Source organism: Nycticebus coucang, chromosome 4, assembly GCF_027406575.1.
Source record: "Nycticebus coucang isolate mNycCou1 chromosome 4, mNycCou1.pri, whole genome shotgun sequence".
In the NCBI taxonomy this organism is placed as follows: Eukaryota; Metazoa; Chordata; class Mammalia; order Primates; family Lorisidae; genus Nycticebus; species Nycticebus coucang.
The window spans coordinates 120,756,986-120,772,705 of NC_069783.1; the positions used below are offsets into that span (position 1 = coordinate 120,756,986).

Here is a 15,720-nt window from a genome sequence, read left to right on the forward strand (position 1 = left end):
ATACAATGGAAGCTCTGAAAAAGAATGAAGTTCTGGTACCTGGTGCAATAAGCATGAACCTGGAAAATATGCTGAAAGAAAGAAGCCAAACACAAAAGGTCACATATTGTATGATCTCATTTATATGAAAAGCCCAGAATAGAGAAATCTATAGTGAAACAAAGTACAGTTATGGTTGCCCGGGGAGGGTTGGTGGTGATGGCTAAAAAGAGTGAAGTATCTTTTACGGGTGATGAAAATGGTCTAAAGTTGTGATGGTGACACATCTGTGCATACTCTACTAGACATTGAATTGTGCACTTTAAATGGGTCAATGCTATAGTACGTGTATTCTATTTCAATAAAGCTGTTTTCAAAAATGATTTATTTCAACAGCCAGGCACAGTGGCTTGTGCCTGTAAGCCCAGCTACTTGGGAAGCCAAGGTAAAAGAATAGCTTGAGGCCAGGAGTGCAAGACCAGCCTGTGCAACATAGCAAGATCTTGTCTCTAAACAAAATGATAACATATTTAAAAATAAAGTTAAAAAATTAGCCAGGCATAGTGGCACACACCTGTAGCCCTAGCTCCTCAAGAGGCTGAGGCAGTAGGATTGCTTGAGCCCAGGAGTTTGAGACTGCAGTAAACTATGATTCATCCACACTACTCCAACCTGGGTGACAGAGGGAGACTCTTTTTCAGGTCTGTATCCCTCACAATGTGGGAGTCTAAGGCAGGAAGATTGCTTGGGGCCAGGAGTTTGAGAACTCCCTGACCACAAGCAAGACGAGACCCCATCTCTACTAAAAATCAAGAAATTAGGTGAGGGTGGCGCCTGTGGCTCAAGGAATAGGGCGCCGGTCCCATATGCTGGAGGTGGTGGGTTCAAACCCAGCCCTGGCCAAAAGAAAAAAAAGAAATTAGGTGAGTGTGATGGCACAAACCTGTAGTCTCAGCTACCCAAGAGGCTGAAACAGGAGGATTGCTTGAGCCCAGGAGTTTGAGGTTGCTGTGAGCTATGATAACACTGTATTCTAGCCCAGGCAACAATGTTAGAACTTGCCTCAAAAATAATTAATTAATTAAAAAACAGGGCAGCCCCTGTGGCTCAACGGGGTAGGGCGCTGGTCCCATATGCTGGAAGTGGTGGGTTCAAACCCAGCCCTGGACAAAACCACACCAAAAAAAAAAAAAAAAACTGGGCCAGATTGTTTCCTGCACCTCGGTTTTTTTTTTTGTTTTTTTTTGTAGAGACAGAGTCTCACATACCACCCTCAGGTAGAGTGCCGTGGCATCACACAGCTCACAGCAACCTCTAACTCTTGGGCTTACGCGATTCTCTTGCCTCAGCCTCCCGAGCAGCTGGGACTACAGGCGCCTGCCACAATGCCCGGCTATTTTTTTGTTGCAATTTGGCCGGGGCTGGGTTTGAATCGCCACGCTCAGCATATGGGGCCGGCGCCCTACTCACTGAGCCACAGGCACCGCCCCCTGCACCTCGGTTTTAAAAAACAAAAAAACCAGGCGGCGCCTGTAGCTCAGTGAATAGGGTGCCAGCCCCATGTACCCAGGGTGGTGGGTTTGAACCTGACCCTGGCCAAACTGCAACAAAAAATGGGCATTTTGGCGGTGCCTGTGGTCCCAGCTACTCGGGAGGCTGAGGCAAGAGAATGGCCTAAGCCCAAGAGCTGGAGGTTGCTGTGAGCTGTGACGTCACAGCACTCTACCAAGGGCGACAAAGTAAGAGTCTGTCTCTAAAAACAAAACAAAACAAAACAAAACAAAAAAACCCCAGTGAGGCCTTGAGGTGTTTAATCACCACCCCCTAGGTGTTTTATTTCCTTGCTTATTTTTTATTTTTATTTCTTTGATTTTTTTGTTGTTGTTGTTGAGACAGAGTCCCACCCTATGCCCTGAGCAGAGTGCAATGGTGTCATAGCTCACTGCAACCTAAGACCTGGGCTGTGGGAATCCCACTGCCTCAGCCTCCAGAAGGTGCTGGGATTACAGGCGCTTCCCGCGGTGCCTGGCTGGGTTTTATTTATTTATTTTTTTTGTGGTTTTTGGCCAGGGCTAGGTTTGAACCCACCACCTCCGGCATATGGGACCGGCGCCCTACTCCTTGAGCCACAGGCGCCACCCGGGTTTTTCATTTTTTTAGGAGCCAGGGTCGCACTCTCGCTCAGTGTTTTAAATAGGGAAATGTGGCCAAGAACAGTGGCTCACACCTGTAATTTTAGCATTCCGGGAGGCCAAGGTGGGAGGATTGCTTGAACTCAGGAGTTCAAGACCACCCTTTCTACTAAAAATAGAAAAAAAAATTGGTGCCTAGGGTCCCCGCTACCTGGGAGGCTGAGGCAGGATTGTTTCCGGTTGCTGTGAGCTGATGTCATGGCATTCTAGCGTGGCAAGATAGTGAGACACTCTGTCTCAAAAAAAATAGGGAAATGTCCTGATCTCATGCACTTTTCCCTTTTCCAGAAGCTCTGTGGCAGCTGTGTGATTCACTGGTAAAAGCAAGAGGCCAGTGAAGACATTCTGCAGTGCTCTAGACTCAACAATGGTGCCTTGGATTTAGTGTTGCCAGATTTAGCAAATAAAAATACAGGATGATTCTGTCTGATCTGTGAGCACAGAAAAAAAGAAATAAATGAATAAATTTTTTAAAAATATGGGATGCTCAGTTAAATTTGAATTTTAGATAAGCAAATAATATTTTTTTGGTATAAGTGTGTACCAAATGTTGCCCACAGTGCTCCTGTGGTATAATTGGTTAGTGCATGGTATTGATATCATACCAAATGTTGCCCAGGACATACTGATACAAAAATCTATCCTTTGCTTATCTAAAATTCAAATTTTGCATTGGCATACTCATACTAAAATAAACACACTATCTACCTGAAATTTATTTTTAACTGGGCATCCTGTGTTTTACTGAGTGACCCTACTTGGACGAAGATAGAAGTTGGAAAGATGGGAGAGAAGTAAGTGGACAGATTCAAAATAGATTCAAGAGTGAGAACTCAATTTCTTGGCTGAAGCATCTGGGTACCGGCATTATTTGCTGAGATGGGATTGCAAAGAAAGGAGATGGGAGGAATGATTTGAAATTTAAAAAATAGGGCGGCGCCTGTGGCTCAGAGGGTAGGGCACCGGCCCCATATACCGAGGGTGGCGGGTTCAAACACAGCCCTGGCCAAACTGCAACCAAAAAATAGCCGGGCGTTGTGGCGGGCGCCTGTAGTCCCAGCTACTCGGGAGGCTGAGGCAAGAGAATCGCTTAAGGGCGGCGCCTGTGGCTCAGCGGGTAGGGTGCCGGTCCCATATGCCGGAGGTGGCGGGTTCAAACCCAGCCCCGGCCAAATTAAAAAAAAAAAAAAAAAAAAAAAAAAAAAAGAGAATCGCTTAAGCCCAGGAGTTGGAGGTTGCTGTGAGCTGTGTGAGGCCACGGCACTCTACCGAGGGCCATAAAGTGAGACTCTGTCTCTACCAAAAAAAAAAAAAAAGAAATTTAAAAAATAACATTCAGGTTCTCATTTCATAGGAATCAAGGTCCACGTCATGCTAATGAAAAGAGTATCTTGGGCGGCTGCTGTGGCTCAGTGAGTAGGGCGCCGGCCCCATATACCAAGGGTGGCGGGTTCAAGCCCAGCCCCGGCCAAATTGCAACAAAAAAATAGCCGGGCATTGTGGCCAGCGCCTGTAGTCCCAGCTACTCGGGAGGCTGAGGCAAGAGAATCACCTAAGCCCAAGAGCTGGAGGTTGCTGTGAGCTGTGACACCACAGCACTCTACCTAGGGTGACAAGGTGAGACTCTGTCTCTAAAAAAAAAAAAAAAGAGTATCTTTTCTTCATGTGAGCCCAGACTGGGATGGCTCTCCAGGCTTGCCTCAGTCCATCCCTTGTTAAGTAGGCAGGCAAAGAAATTGGCTTTTTCTGTCCCAGTCTCTGAGCTGGAATGTGATCACCCAACCTGCGGACTAAAGCCATGGCCTCCTATGTCTGTGCCAGGAGTAGCTGAGCAAAGTATCTCTCATGAGCATCAGGCTGGAGCTGAATTCTCAAGACAAAGAAATGGGACCCAAGAACAGAACCCTGTTCCTTCCTTTTGGGAGGGCAACACTTTCAGAGGGAGGGGAATTGGCACCAGGCTGGGGAAAATTAAAAAGGAGGGGCGTTTGATAAGAGCAAGAGGGGATTGAAGAAGAGAAAAAGAGAGGTGGGAAGAGAGTGGGGTCCATATGGGACAACCTCCTTTTAAATGACTAAGTCTGTAAATGGCAGCTGACACAGAATCCCGTCTGTGCAGCATTTTTAAAAAATGGAATTATTGATGGGAAAGTTCTCAAGAATAGCAAATTGTTGTGTTTTGGTGGTTTTTTTCCTACAGATAATTTTTCTTTCTTTTTTTTAAGCCCAAAGGTATTTTTTTCTTTTTTTGCAGAATTTTATATTTTGCTAATATGAAAGCATAAAACAGCATCAGAGACCATTAATGCCTATAACGAAGAATGCATCAGGGCAATGTTTAGAATGGCTACTTAGATCCTTCTGATGTTTTGTTCATCTTTCTAAACACTGTACTTTTAAATCATCACCATCTTTTAATATTCATTTTTATATTAATTTTCTGGTGTTCTTCACACATTAGTGATCCTGAACGAGATGTGATTCTCCAGTCTGCCCACAGAGCTAAGGAAGTATCAATGTATATCATAAGGGAGTTTTGACTCATAGATTGTATAAGAATAAACTACTGTTCACTTTCTTTTTTTTTCACTTTAAAGATTTTAGAACTACTGTTCACTTTCAAAGCTACTGAATGTAATTTATGCCTTTTTAGTAAAATTTGAATGTTTTATAAATGTAATCTGTTGTTAACAATAATATATATATGTATATATATATATATATATTTTTTTTTTTTTTTTTTGCAGTTTTTGGCCGGGGCTGGGTTTGAACCCACCACCTCCGGCATATGGGACCGGTGCCCTACTCCTTTGAGCCACAGGAGCCGCCCTTTTTTTTTTTTCAACAATAATAATTTTTTTTTTTGAGACAGAGTCTCAAGCTGTAGCCCTGGGTAGAGTGCTGTGGCATCACAGCTCACAGCAACCTTCAACTCCTAGGCTCAAGTGATTCTCCTGCCTCCGCCTCCCAAGTACCTGGGACTAGAGGTGCCCGCCACAATGCCCAGCTATTTTTTTGGTTGCAGCTGTCATTGTTGTTTGGCCGACTGGGCTGGATTTGAACTCGCCAGCTTAGGGGTATGTGGCTGGCGCCTTAGCCGCTTGAGCCACAGGCGCCGAGCCTAACAATAATAATTTTTAATAATTAAAAGTCAGATATTGATTTTTGGAAGATGTGGGCTAAGACTCAGCAGTCAGGAAGAACAGACTGGCTTCCCATCTAGATGGATGTCCATTCTCCAGTTTACTACAGTTCAGACCTGGCCCACTTGCCTCACTTCTGTTTCCTAAGGTCTGGTACAGGCATTTGAATCTGTGGTCACTGAAGTCCTTCCATGGTAGGCTGCATAACTGTCCTCCCTTCCCAAAGACATCCAGGTCCTAATTCATGGAATCTTTGACTGTTAACCTTAAAAGGCAAGAAAGTTTTCGTACCTGTGACTACATTAAGGAGCTTGAGAGGAGAAGATCATCCCGGTAAGCCCTTAGTAATCAAAATAGCCTTGTAAGAGGGGGCAAAGGGAGATTTGAATATAGAGACAGAAAGCCATGTGATCACTGAAACAAGATGCTGTCCTGCTGACTTTGAAGCAGAAGAGGCCACAGGTCAAGGAATGCAAAGAATGCAAGACTAAAAGCCAGAAAAGGCAAGAAAACAAGTTTCTGGTTCCTTTGGAGGTTCCCAGTGAAACCCCTAGACTTGTAGACTTCTGGCCCCTAGAACTGTAAGGGAATAATTGTGTTGTTTTAAGCCACTTAATTTGTTTTGGTGGTACTAGAAGACTGGTACATTTTATTACCTCAGACACGAGAACAAATAAATTAGTAATCTTTGCTCTTGCCCCCATCCTCTCTATTGTTTTGAGACCTACCAGATTCAGAAGTACAGCAATTCTTACACCTCTGTAGTCCAATGCGTGACTGGTCTGAGGAATATGGCTGTGATAGGAGGTACTTGGAGGAAGGATGACGGCCATATTTCTGCCATCTTTCTGGAGCTCTAGCAGAAGCTGAGCTGAGGTCCTCCGGGAATACACCACATATCAAAAATGGGCGGAGATGGGCAGCGCCTGTGGCTCAGTGGGTAGGGTGCTGGCCCCACATACCGAGGGTGATGGGTTCAAGCCCAGCCCCGGCCAAACTGCAACACCACCACCAAAAAAAAAAAAAAAAAATGGGTGGAGACGACCCTGGTAGCATGGAAGACGCTGAGACTGAATTCTGAGATCCCCTTCCTATGATAGTCTTGTTAGTTTTGGCCCAGCATACCTTCCCCCTTCTTCTGTTTTGGGGAATTCTGCCTCCCTCCGTTTTATGGTCCTGGAAATCCTGCACATTGTAAACTCCTCCCCACCCAGTATCCCCAAGTAACAGTTGGGAATATTGGCTATTCAGGTGATCCATTAGGCCATTCAGGTGATCCTAGGAGAGTGGTTTTCAAACTGGACTGTGCATCACAATCACCTAGAGAGATGGTTAAAACACAGATTGCTAGGGTTGGGCCCCCAGAGTTTCTGATTTAATAGACTGGGCTGAGAATTTGCATTCCACACAAGTGTCCTGGTATTGCAAGTCCAGATGCTGCTGAGAACCTCTGCTGGGTGTGGGAGTTGGACTTGAATCCCAGCTGCTGGAATATGGACAGTGAGCTCATCCTACAGAGATGGTTCATAAGTTCATCTGATGAAATCCTAAAGCTAACCTGGTTGCATTCCAAGAGTCTGGTTATTCCTCTTTTTAACTTGTGAGCTTTTTCTTTTTGAGACAGAGTCTTACTCTGTTACCCTGTGTAGAGTGCTGTGGCATCATAGCTCACAGCAACCTCAAACTCTTGGGCTCAAAGCAATCTTCTTGCCTCAGCCTCCTGAGTAGCCAGGATTACAGGTACTCACCACAGTGCCCGGCTATTTTTAGAGACAGAGTCTCACTCTTGCTCAGGCTGGTCTTGAACTCCTGAGCTCAAACAATCCATCTGTTTCTGCCTCCTAGAGTTCTAGGATTAAAGGCATGAGCTACCACACCCAGGCTTAAAAAAAATTTAAGTAGAGCGGGGTCTTGTTCTTGCCTAGTCTGCTTTGAACTCCTGGTCTAGAGCAATCCTCCTTTCTCAGCCTCCCAAAGTGCTAGGATTATAGGCAAGAGCCATTGTGCCTAGCCCCCAGTGTGCTTTTTGTTTTAAATATTAGATGTTCCATAATTTGTAGAGATTATCAGAAAAGCCATCTTTGGCTTTTGATTCACATGTAAATAATCAAAGCAAGTTTGGGGCTCGGCACCTGGGGCTCAAGCAGCTAAGGTGCCAGCCACATGCACCTGAGAAAGAAATAAATTCTTTTTTTTTTTTGTAGAGACAGAGTCTCACTTTATGGCCCTGGGTAGAGTGCCGTGGCATCACACAGCTCACAGCAACCTCCAACTCCTGGGCTTAAGCGATTCTCTTGCCTCAGCCTCCTGAGTAGCTGGGACTACAGGCGCCCACCACAACGCCCTGCTATTTTTTGGTTGCAGTTCAGCTGGGGCCGGGTTTGAACCCACCACCCTCGGTATATGGGGCCGGCGCCTTACCGACTGAGCCACAGGCGCCGCCCAAGAAAGAAATAAATTCTTTTCATGTGATTAAATTTTCTTCTCTAATGTAATATTTAATAGCTGCCCAGTGGTTCGTTTATTCATTTTTTATGTACTAAGAAGCTATTGATACTATGTCCTAGGCACTGTTCTGAGTGCTGAAAATATAGCAATGAACAAAAAAGATCAGGCCTCTCACAAAGCTGGCATTTTAGTTACTATCTTTCTTACTTTTTATTTTTATTTATTTTTAGAGACAGAGTCTCACTTTATTGCCCTCAGTAGAATGCCCTGGTGTCACAGCTCACAGCAACCTCCAACTCCTAGGCTTAGGCGATTCTCTTGCCTCAGCCTCCTGAGTAGCTAGGACTACAGGCGCCCACCACAACAGCCGGCTATTTGTTTTTTCTTGTTGTTGCAGTTTGGCTAGGGCTGGGTTCAAACCTGCCACCCTCGGTATATGGGGCCGGCGCTCTACCCACTGTGCCACAGGTGCCGCCCCCATCTTTCTTACTTTTTAATGGAGCATAATTTATTTAAGCAATGTCCTTTTGTTGAAGATTTGAGTGCTTCTGATTTTCAGTTTTATAAACAATGTTTCAGTGAATATTCTCATGTGTATTCTTTGAACTCATCTTCAATTTTCTTCTTTTAGCATAAGTTCCTAGAAGAGGAAGAAAGAGTATGTGAATAAATGAGAGTGCTGGGATTCTCATGTAAATTGGTGTGTCTGACTCTGGAGCCTGGGCCATGCCATTAATCTCACTACTATTGTGCCATTAATTTCCACTATTGGAAAAACATCTCAGCAACTAGAGGCAGTCATTTCCTAGATGGCTTAAACATATGTGGTGCATGAGTTAATGATTCACAGATTAGGTCCCAAGTTAAAATAAAATTAGAATCCTGGAGCCACAAGTTACCAGATGTGTGATTTTGGACAAGTTTCTCAAATTTTTGTGCCTCATTTCCTCATCTGTAAAGTGGGGACAATAAAAGTTCTCTTAAAGGAGAGCTGTTCATTTAGTAAATATTTATTGAGCATCTAGTAAACACCAGCTTCCGGGCTGAGAGTTGACAGTTTATACGAGAAGGGAGATATTTATAAATAATCATATAAAATTACCAATTGTGTTGTATGTTATGATGGGAAGTTCAGGATGCTGAGAGAATGAGTAACAGGGAGTCCTGATGTTTTTTGAGTGAGGGATGGAAGATTAAGGAGGTGTGAGTTGAGGTATGAAGGAAAGATTGCTATGGGTTAATCGGGTTGGGTGGGGAGGGAAGGGTACTTAGGAGAATAGCAGGTACAAATAGCATTCTCAAGACAGAATGCCACTGCGTGCTACTTCATTTCCCACCTTACAGTCCTTGGACTTGTAGTTCCTTCTGGAACTCTCTCTTGAGATTTTACCTTCCTTTGGCTGGTTTCTCTCTCCATTTACATTCTAGTTATAGAGACATCTCCTTAGAAAGGCTGTTACTTATTATCCTTAAATCGTGTAATCCCCACCCCTTGACAAACATTTTAATACCTTATTAAATTTCTTCACAATACCTACACTAATGTAAACGTTTATATTCATTTGCTTAAAGTCTTCCCTTCCACTTAAATGCAAACTCCAAGTCGTGGGAGTGGGATTATTTACTCACTTATTTAATTTTTGAGATTTAAGTACTGAGTTCTCAGTGCCCTAGTGGTCGCTCATAGCAGTTGCTAGTTGAAGAAGTAACAGAGCTTGGCGCAAAGTCTAAGGTTGGCTAAAGTCACAGGCAAGAGAGCTGACTGGGTGAGGGATGGGGCACAGACCTCAGCCTTGGGAACTGCAAGCCAGGGAGGTCAAGCGTTCCAGTGGGCAGCGCACGGGGGCGTGGCCGCCCGCCCGGAACCCAAGAGCACCGGCCTGGGTGGTTTCCGGCCGCGGCGGAAACTTCCCGCGGAGGGACTGTCCCGTGGCACCCGGAGGGAGTGAGAAGAACTTGGAGGCCCCGGAGCGGCGACGATGGACGACCACAGCTTGGAGGAGTTTCGTCGACGCTGGCAGGAGGAACTCTCGCAGGCCCAGGCGCAGAGGAAGCGGCGACGGCCTGAGGCTGCAGAGCGGCGGGCGCGGAGGCCGGAGGTGGCCCCGGGGCGCGGCGAGCAGGCCTCAGGGTACCTAGCACTGGCTCAGGGCCTCCTGGAGGGCGCTGGGCGGCCCCCGGCAGCGCGGGCTGCTCGGGCCGAGAGGGAGGACGCAGCGAGCCGTTCCCGCTCTCCTCTGGCTCGCGAGGACTCGGGGGGCGGTGAGCAGCTGGTGGACCAGCTCATCCGCGACCTGGTGAGTGGCTGTCGCCTCTTGCCGAGGCCCGGCCCGGGTCTCCGCCCCCAGTACAGATCCCCTCGATGAGTTAGAAAGTAACTCTTTGTGCCACCAGTTGTCGGAGAAAATGAGTAGATACTCAACACACCTGTGTTGGTGCATGCATAAGGTATTTCTGGAAACTGGTTCTCAACCCGGGGCGATTATGTCCCCCCAATTTGGCATTATCGGCAGAAATTTTTTGGTGCCTCAACGTGTTTGCTATTTTGCATATTGTAGGTAGAGGGCAGGGTGCTCGTGAACGTTATACAATCACAGAACAACTCCAACAAAAAATTATCCAGCCCAGAATATGAGGTTGACAAATTCAACTCTTGGACGATATTTTTAACGTTTGCCTTTGAAAAGGAGGACCCAGGTATTGAATAGAAAGGAATTTTAACTTTTTTTTTGTATACTGCCTGTACTTTAATTTTTTTTTTTTTGTAGAGACAGAGTCTCACTTTATGGCCCTCGGTAGAGTGCCGTGGCCTCACACAGCTCACAGCAACCTCCAACTCCTGGGCTTAAGCGATTCTCTTGCCTCAGCCTCCCGAGTAGCTGGGACTACAGGCACCCGCCACAATGCCCGGCTATTTTTTGGTTGCAGTTTGGCTGGGGCGGGTTTGAACCCACCACCCTCGGTATATGGGGCCGGCGCCTTACCGACTGAGCCATAGGCGCCGCCCAAGTACTTTAATTTTTTTAAAGGCATGTATCTTAAATAGTAGTAAAAAGGGAAGAAGAGGAAAAATTCTTTGGACTGTATCATTAGGATGGAGTTTCTTACCTTTTTGTGGGGCATGGATGCCTGGGCAGTAGTCCCTAACCTTCAAGGAAGACAATTTTTCCAGTGGGGGCAACCTAGATCCCTCACATGTGCATTTTTACAGTAGGGTTCAAGTGCCTATGAGAATCTAAAACTGCTGCTGATGTGACAATAGGTGGAGCTTGTGCCATTGATGGTAGTTAGGGGGAGCAACTGTAGTTAGTGGGTGAGCTTCTACACTCACCCACTGATCACCTGTTAGCAGCCCAGGGGTTGGGGACCCTCTTCGCTGAAAATAGTAGCCCTCTTCCCACAGTTGGTACAATCAAAAATCATCTGAACTGGGGCGGCGCCTGTGGCTCAGTTGGTAAGGCGCCGGCCCCACATACCGAGGGTGACGGGTTCAAACCCAGCCCCTGCCAAACTGCAATCAAAAAATAGCCGGGGGTGGCACCTGTGGCTCAGCGGGTAGGGCGCCGGTCCCATATGCCGGAGGTGGCGGGTTCAAACCCAGCCCCGGCCAAAAAAAAAAAAAAAAAATAGCCGGGCGTTGTAGCGGGCGCCTGTGGTCCCAGCTACTCGGGAGGCTGAGGCAAGAGAATCGCTTAAGCCCAGGAGTTGGAGGTTGCTGTGAGCTGTGTGAGGTCACGGCACTCTACCAAGGGCCATAAAGTGAGACTCTGTCTCTACAAAAAAAAAAAAAAAAAAAAATCATCTGAACTGGGCAGCGACTGTGGCTCAGTGGGTAGGGTGCCGGCCCCATATACTGAGGGTGGCAGGTTCAAACCCCGCTCCAGCCAAACTGCAACCACCACCACCACCACCACCACCACCACAACAACAACAAAAGAAAAGGCCAGAAAAAAATCATCTGAACTGCATCCATAACTCCCAGATTAAGAGTTATAGGACAAGATAAACTGGTTTTAACTGTTTGATTTTCAACTTTGTGGTTTTTTTTTTCGTAGATAGTGTCTTTCTGTCACCCAGGCTGGAGTGCGGTGGTGTTACAGCATGCTGCAACAACAAATGCCTAGATCAAATGATCCTCCTGCCTCAGCCTCCCAAAAGTAGCTGGGACTACAGGTGCCTGCCACTTGCACCTGACCAATTTTTTTCTATGTTTGGGTAGAGATGAGGTCTGGTTCTTGTTTAGGCTGGTTTCCTAAGCTTGCTTAGGCTCAATCTCTTGAGCTCAAGTGATCCACTTGCCTCAGCCTCCCACAGTGCTAGGATTACAGGCCTATCAAGTGAGACAGCATCCCTGGCCAGCAGTTTGATTTAAATGAAGTTCCAGGTTGGGCATGGTGGCTCGCCTCTGTAATCCTAGCTCTCTGGGAGGCCAAGGCAGTTGGATTGCTTGAGTTCAGGAGTTCAAGACCAGCCTGAGCAATAGTGAGACCTCCATCTCTTCTAAAAATAGAAAAAACTAGCTGGGTGTTATGGTGGGCATCTGTAATCCCAGTTACTGGGTTGGCTGAGGCCAGAGGATCACTTGAGCCCAAGAGTTTGAGGTTGCTGTGAGCTATGATGACTCCATTGTACTCTACCAAGGGTGACAGAGTGAGAATCTGTCTCAAAAAAAGGAAACTCCCCCAGCTTTCCAACTGGGAATAATTTTTTTTTTTTGCAGTTTTGGCTGGGGCTGGGTTTGAACCCATCACCTCCGGCATAAGGGGCCAGTGCCCTACTTCTTTGAGCCACAGGCACTGCCCCCAACTGGGAATAATTCTTTAAGTGGCAAGTTGTTTGAAGAAATGATTGCTTGTTTTATGTAATATATAGTTTTAGTCAATTAACAATAGCTGTACAACACTCTTACAAGGTAGGTTTTAACTCTTCTTTTACAAATGAAGAAACTCAGTGATTTTTTTTTTTTTTTGTCATTTGCCCATGGTTATCCACCTGATAAATTCTGGGGATTGAGTTTGGGTTTAGGTCTTTTGGATTCTTAAGTTTCATTAAGTGAAAATTGAGTTGGCAAAGAAGTACCTGAGGCCTGGTTAAAATACAAATTGGTCCTCCCCACCCTTGCTGAATAAGTTGCCAGGGGTGGGGTCTACAAATCTAATTGGAATTATCAAGCAAGTTTGAGACATTGTGCTCTACCATCTAGCCTCCTTTGGCTTAAAGCCCATATTCTCAACTTTTGTCAGCTATAAAACTTTTTTTTTTTTTTTTTTTGTAGAGACAGAGTCTCACTGTACCGCCCTCAGGTAGAGTGCCATGGCGTCACACGGCTCACAGCAACCTCTAACTTGCGCTTACGCGATTCTCTTGCCTCAGCCTCCCGAGCAGCTGGGACTACAGGCGCCCGCCACAACGCCCAGCTATTTTTTTGTTGCAGTTTGGCCGGGGCTGGGTTTGAACCTGCCACCCTCGGCATATGGGGCCGGCGCCCTACTCACTGAGCCACAGGCGCTGCCCAGTTATAAAACTTTTGAGGGTGACATTGATAATAAAAAATAGTGGAGAAGTAGGGCGGCGCCTGTGGCTCAGTCGGTAAGACACCGGCCCCATATGCCGAGGGTGGCAGGTTCAAACCCAGCCCCGGCTGAACTGCAACCAAAAAAAAAAATAGCCGGGCGTTGTGGCGGGCGCCTGTAGTCCCAGCTACTTGGGAGGTTGTGGCAAGAGAATCACTGAAGCCCAGGAGTTGGAGGTTGCTGTGAGCTGTGTGATGCCACGGCACTCTACCGAGGGCTATAAATTGAGACTCTGTCTCTACAAAAAAATAAAAAATAAAATAAAAGAAATAGTGGAGAAGTAAATCTAATATGCTTGTCCCTTGACCAATTTGAGGGTTATGGGCCCTGATACCCTCACACATAGTCGAAGATCTGCCCATTATGTTTGACTCCTCCAAAACTTAACTAATACCCTACTGTTGACCAGAGACTTTAGTGATAATGTAAACAGTTGGTTAACACACACTTTTTATATTGCATGTATTCTATACTGTATTTTTAAGTGAAGTAAGCTACAGAAAAAAATGTTAAGAAAATCGTCAGACAATATTGAATGAATAGTGGGTCATCACAAAGGTTGTCATTCTCATCATCTTCATGTTGAAGAGGCTGAGGAGGAGGGATTGGTCTTGCCATTTCAGGGTGGAAGGGGAGGCAAACACTCAGTGTAACTTTTTTTTTTTCTGAGACAGAGTCTTACTATGTTGCCCTCGATAGAGAGTCGTGGCATCACAGCTCACAGCAACCTCAAACTCTTGGGCTTAAGCGATTCTTTTGCCTCAGCCTCCCACGTAGCTGGGACTATAGGTGCCCACCACAACGCCTAGCTATTTTTTGTTTATTTATGCTTTTTGTTGGCAGTTGTCGTTGTTTAGATGGCCCAGTCGGGGCTCAAACCCTCCAGCCTCTGTGTATGTGGCTGGAGCCGTAACCACTATGCTACGGGCGCGAAGCCTCAGTGTAACTTACTGGAAAAAACTTGCATATAAATGGACTCATGCAGTTCAAGTTTGTGTTCAAGGATAAACTGTATTCTGAAAATGGAGGGGACCTGCTTGAAGGTCCATGGGGGTACTCCAAAATCTTAGTAACCCATGGGGGTACACCAAAACCTCCTGCATGAAGGTTCCATGGGGGTACACCAAAATCTTAGTTTCATATTTAGTTGGAAAAAGCCTACCCTGTCTCCCTGGAATGCATTTCCATGGTCTCTGCTCACTTCAGAATCATCATGTAAGGTACTACTGGAAGCAACATCCAAATTCTGGGACACTTCTCCTTTTTAATAATACTTTGCAATTATCAGCAATACTACTGTAAATGGAATAGTAATAATTTACTGTGTACTTACTTTTTCGGTGGTATTAAGGGTTCAGGAACATTTATCTTCTTCAGTTCTCCTAAACAGCCCTCTCCAGTGGCTGTTTTCAACCCCATTTGGTAGATGACCATTAGAAAAGCAATTGATTTTTAAGGGACACTAAATATACCCAGTATCTTCAGTCTGACAAATGCAGGTAAAATTTATAGAAAAGACTCAGATTCCTATGTCAATGGTTGCAAGACCCAAGTCCACAGGGGTCAGACAGGTAATGCAGGTAATGCAGATGAGTGAAATAAGCTAGATGTAGCATGGTGGGTCCTTTTTTCCAATTCACTAGGTGTGTTATTTAACTTTTTAAGATTCCAGTCATAGTTTTATGATTTGTTTCATAGTGGCAGCAATTTCTTTGATCACATTAAACATGTCAGTGTAGGAATTGTCTTAAATAAAACATTGCCTTCTTGGGCGGCGCCTGTGGCTCAGTCCTTAAGGCACCGGCCCCATATACTGAGGGTGGCGGGTTCAAACCCGGCCCCGCCTGAACTGCAACCAAAAAATAACCGGGCATTGTGGCGGTTATTTTGGCACTCTACCGAGGGCCAAAAAGTGAGACTCTGTCTCTACAAAAAAAAACAACAAAAAAAACATGGCCTTCTTGGGCAGCGCCTGTGGCTCAGTGAGTAGGGCGCCAGCCCCATATACCGAGGGTGGTGAGTTCGGACCCAGCCCCGGCCAAACTGCAACAGAAAAATAGCTGGGCGTTGTGGCGGGCGCCTGTAGTCCCAGCTGCTCGGGAGGCTGAGGCAAGAGAATCACGTAAGCTCAAGAGTTGGAGGTTGCTGTGAGCTGTGTGACGCCACGGCACTCTACCCGAAGGTGGTACAGTGAGACTCTGCCTCTACAAAAAAAAAAAAACATTGCCTTCTTGGTTTTGTTTTCCTCTGTTCAAAGATTTTTCTTAATCAAATTGTATTGAGTGTACAAATCATAAGTGCACAGCTCAGCTCATTTTTAAGTGTATACATCCACCTAAGCAGCACCTAGGTTGCAGAGCAACATGTCACAACGCAACCCTAGCC

General features: G+C 45.9%; 1 protein-coding gene across 2 annotated transcripts in view; it reads left to right on the forward strand.

Annotated features, from left to right (window-relative positions):
* The first annotated feature begins 9,651 nt into the window (after positions 1–9,651).
* The window catches only part of FBXW8 (F-box and WD repeat domain containing 8), a 135,197-nt gene continuing 129,128 nt past the window's right edge, over positions 9,652–15,720 (forward strand). For both annotated transcript variants that reach the window (XM_053587459.1, XM_053587460.1), the window contains exon 1: positions 9,652–10,059. In XM_053587459.1, coding sequence (XP_053443434.1) covers positions 9,742–10,059 — 318 coding nt within the window. In that variant the 5' untranslated portion in view covers positions 9,652–9,741. The remainder of the gene's footprint in view (positions 10,060–15,720) is intronic.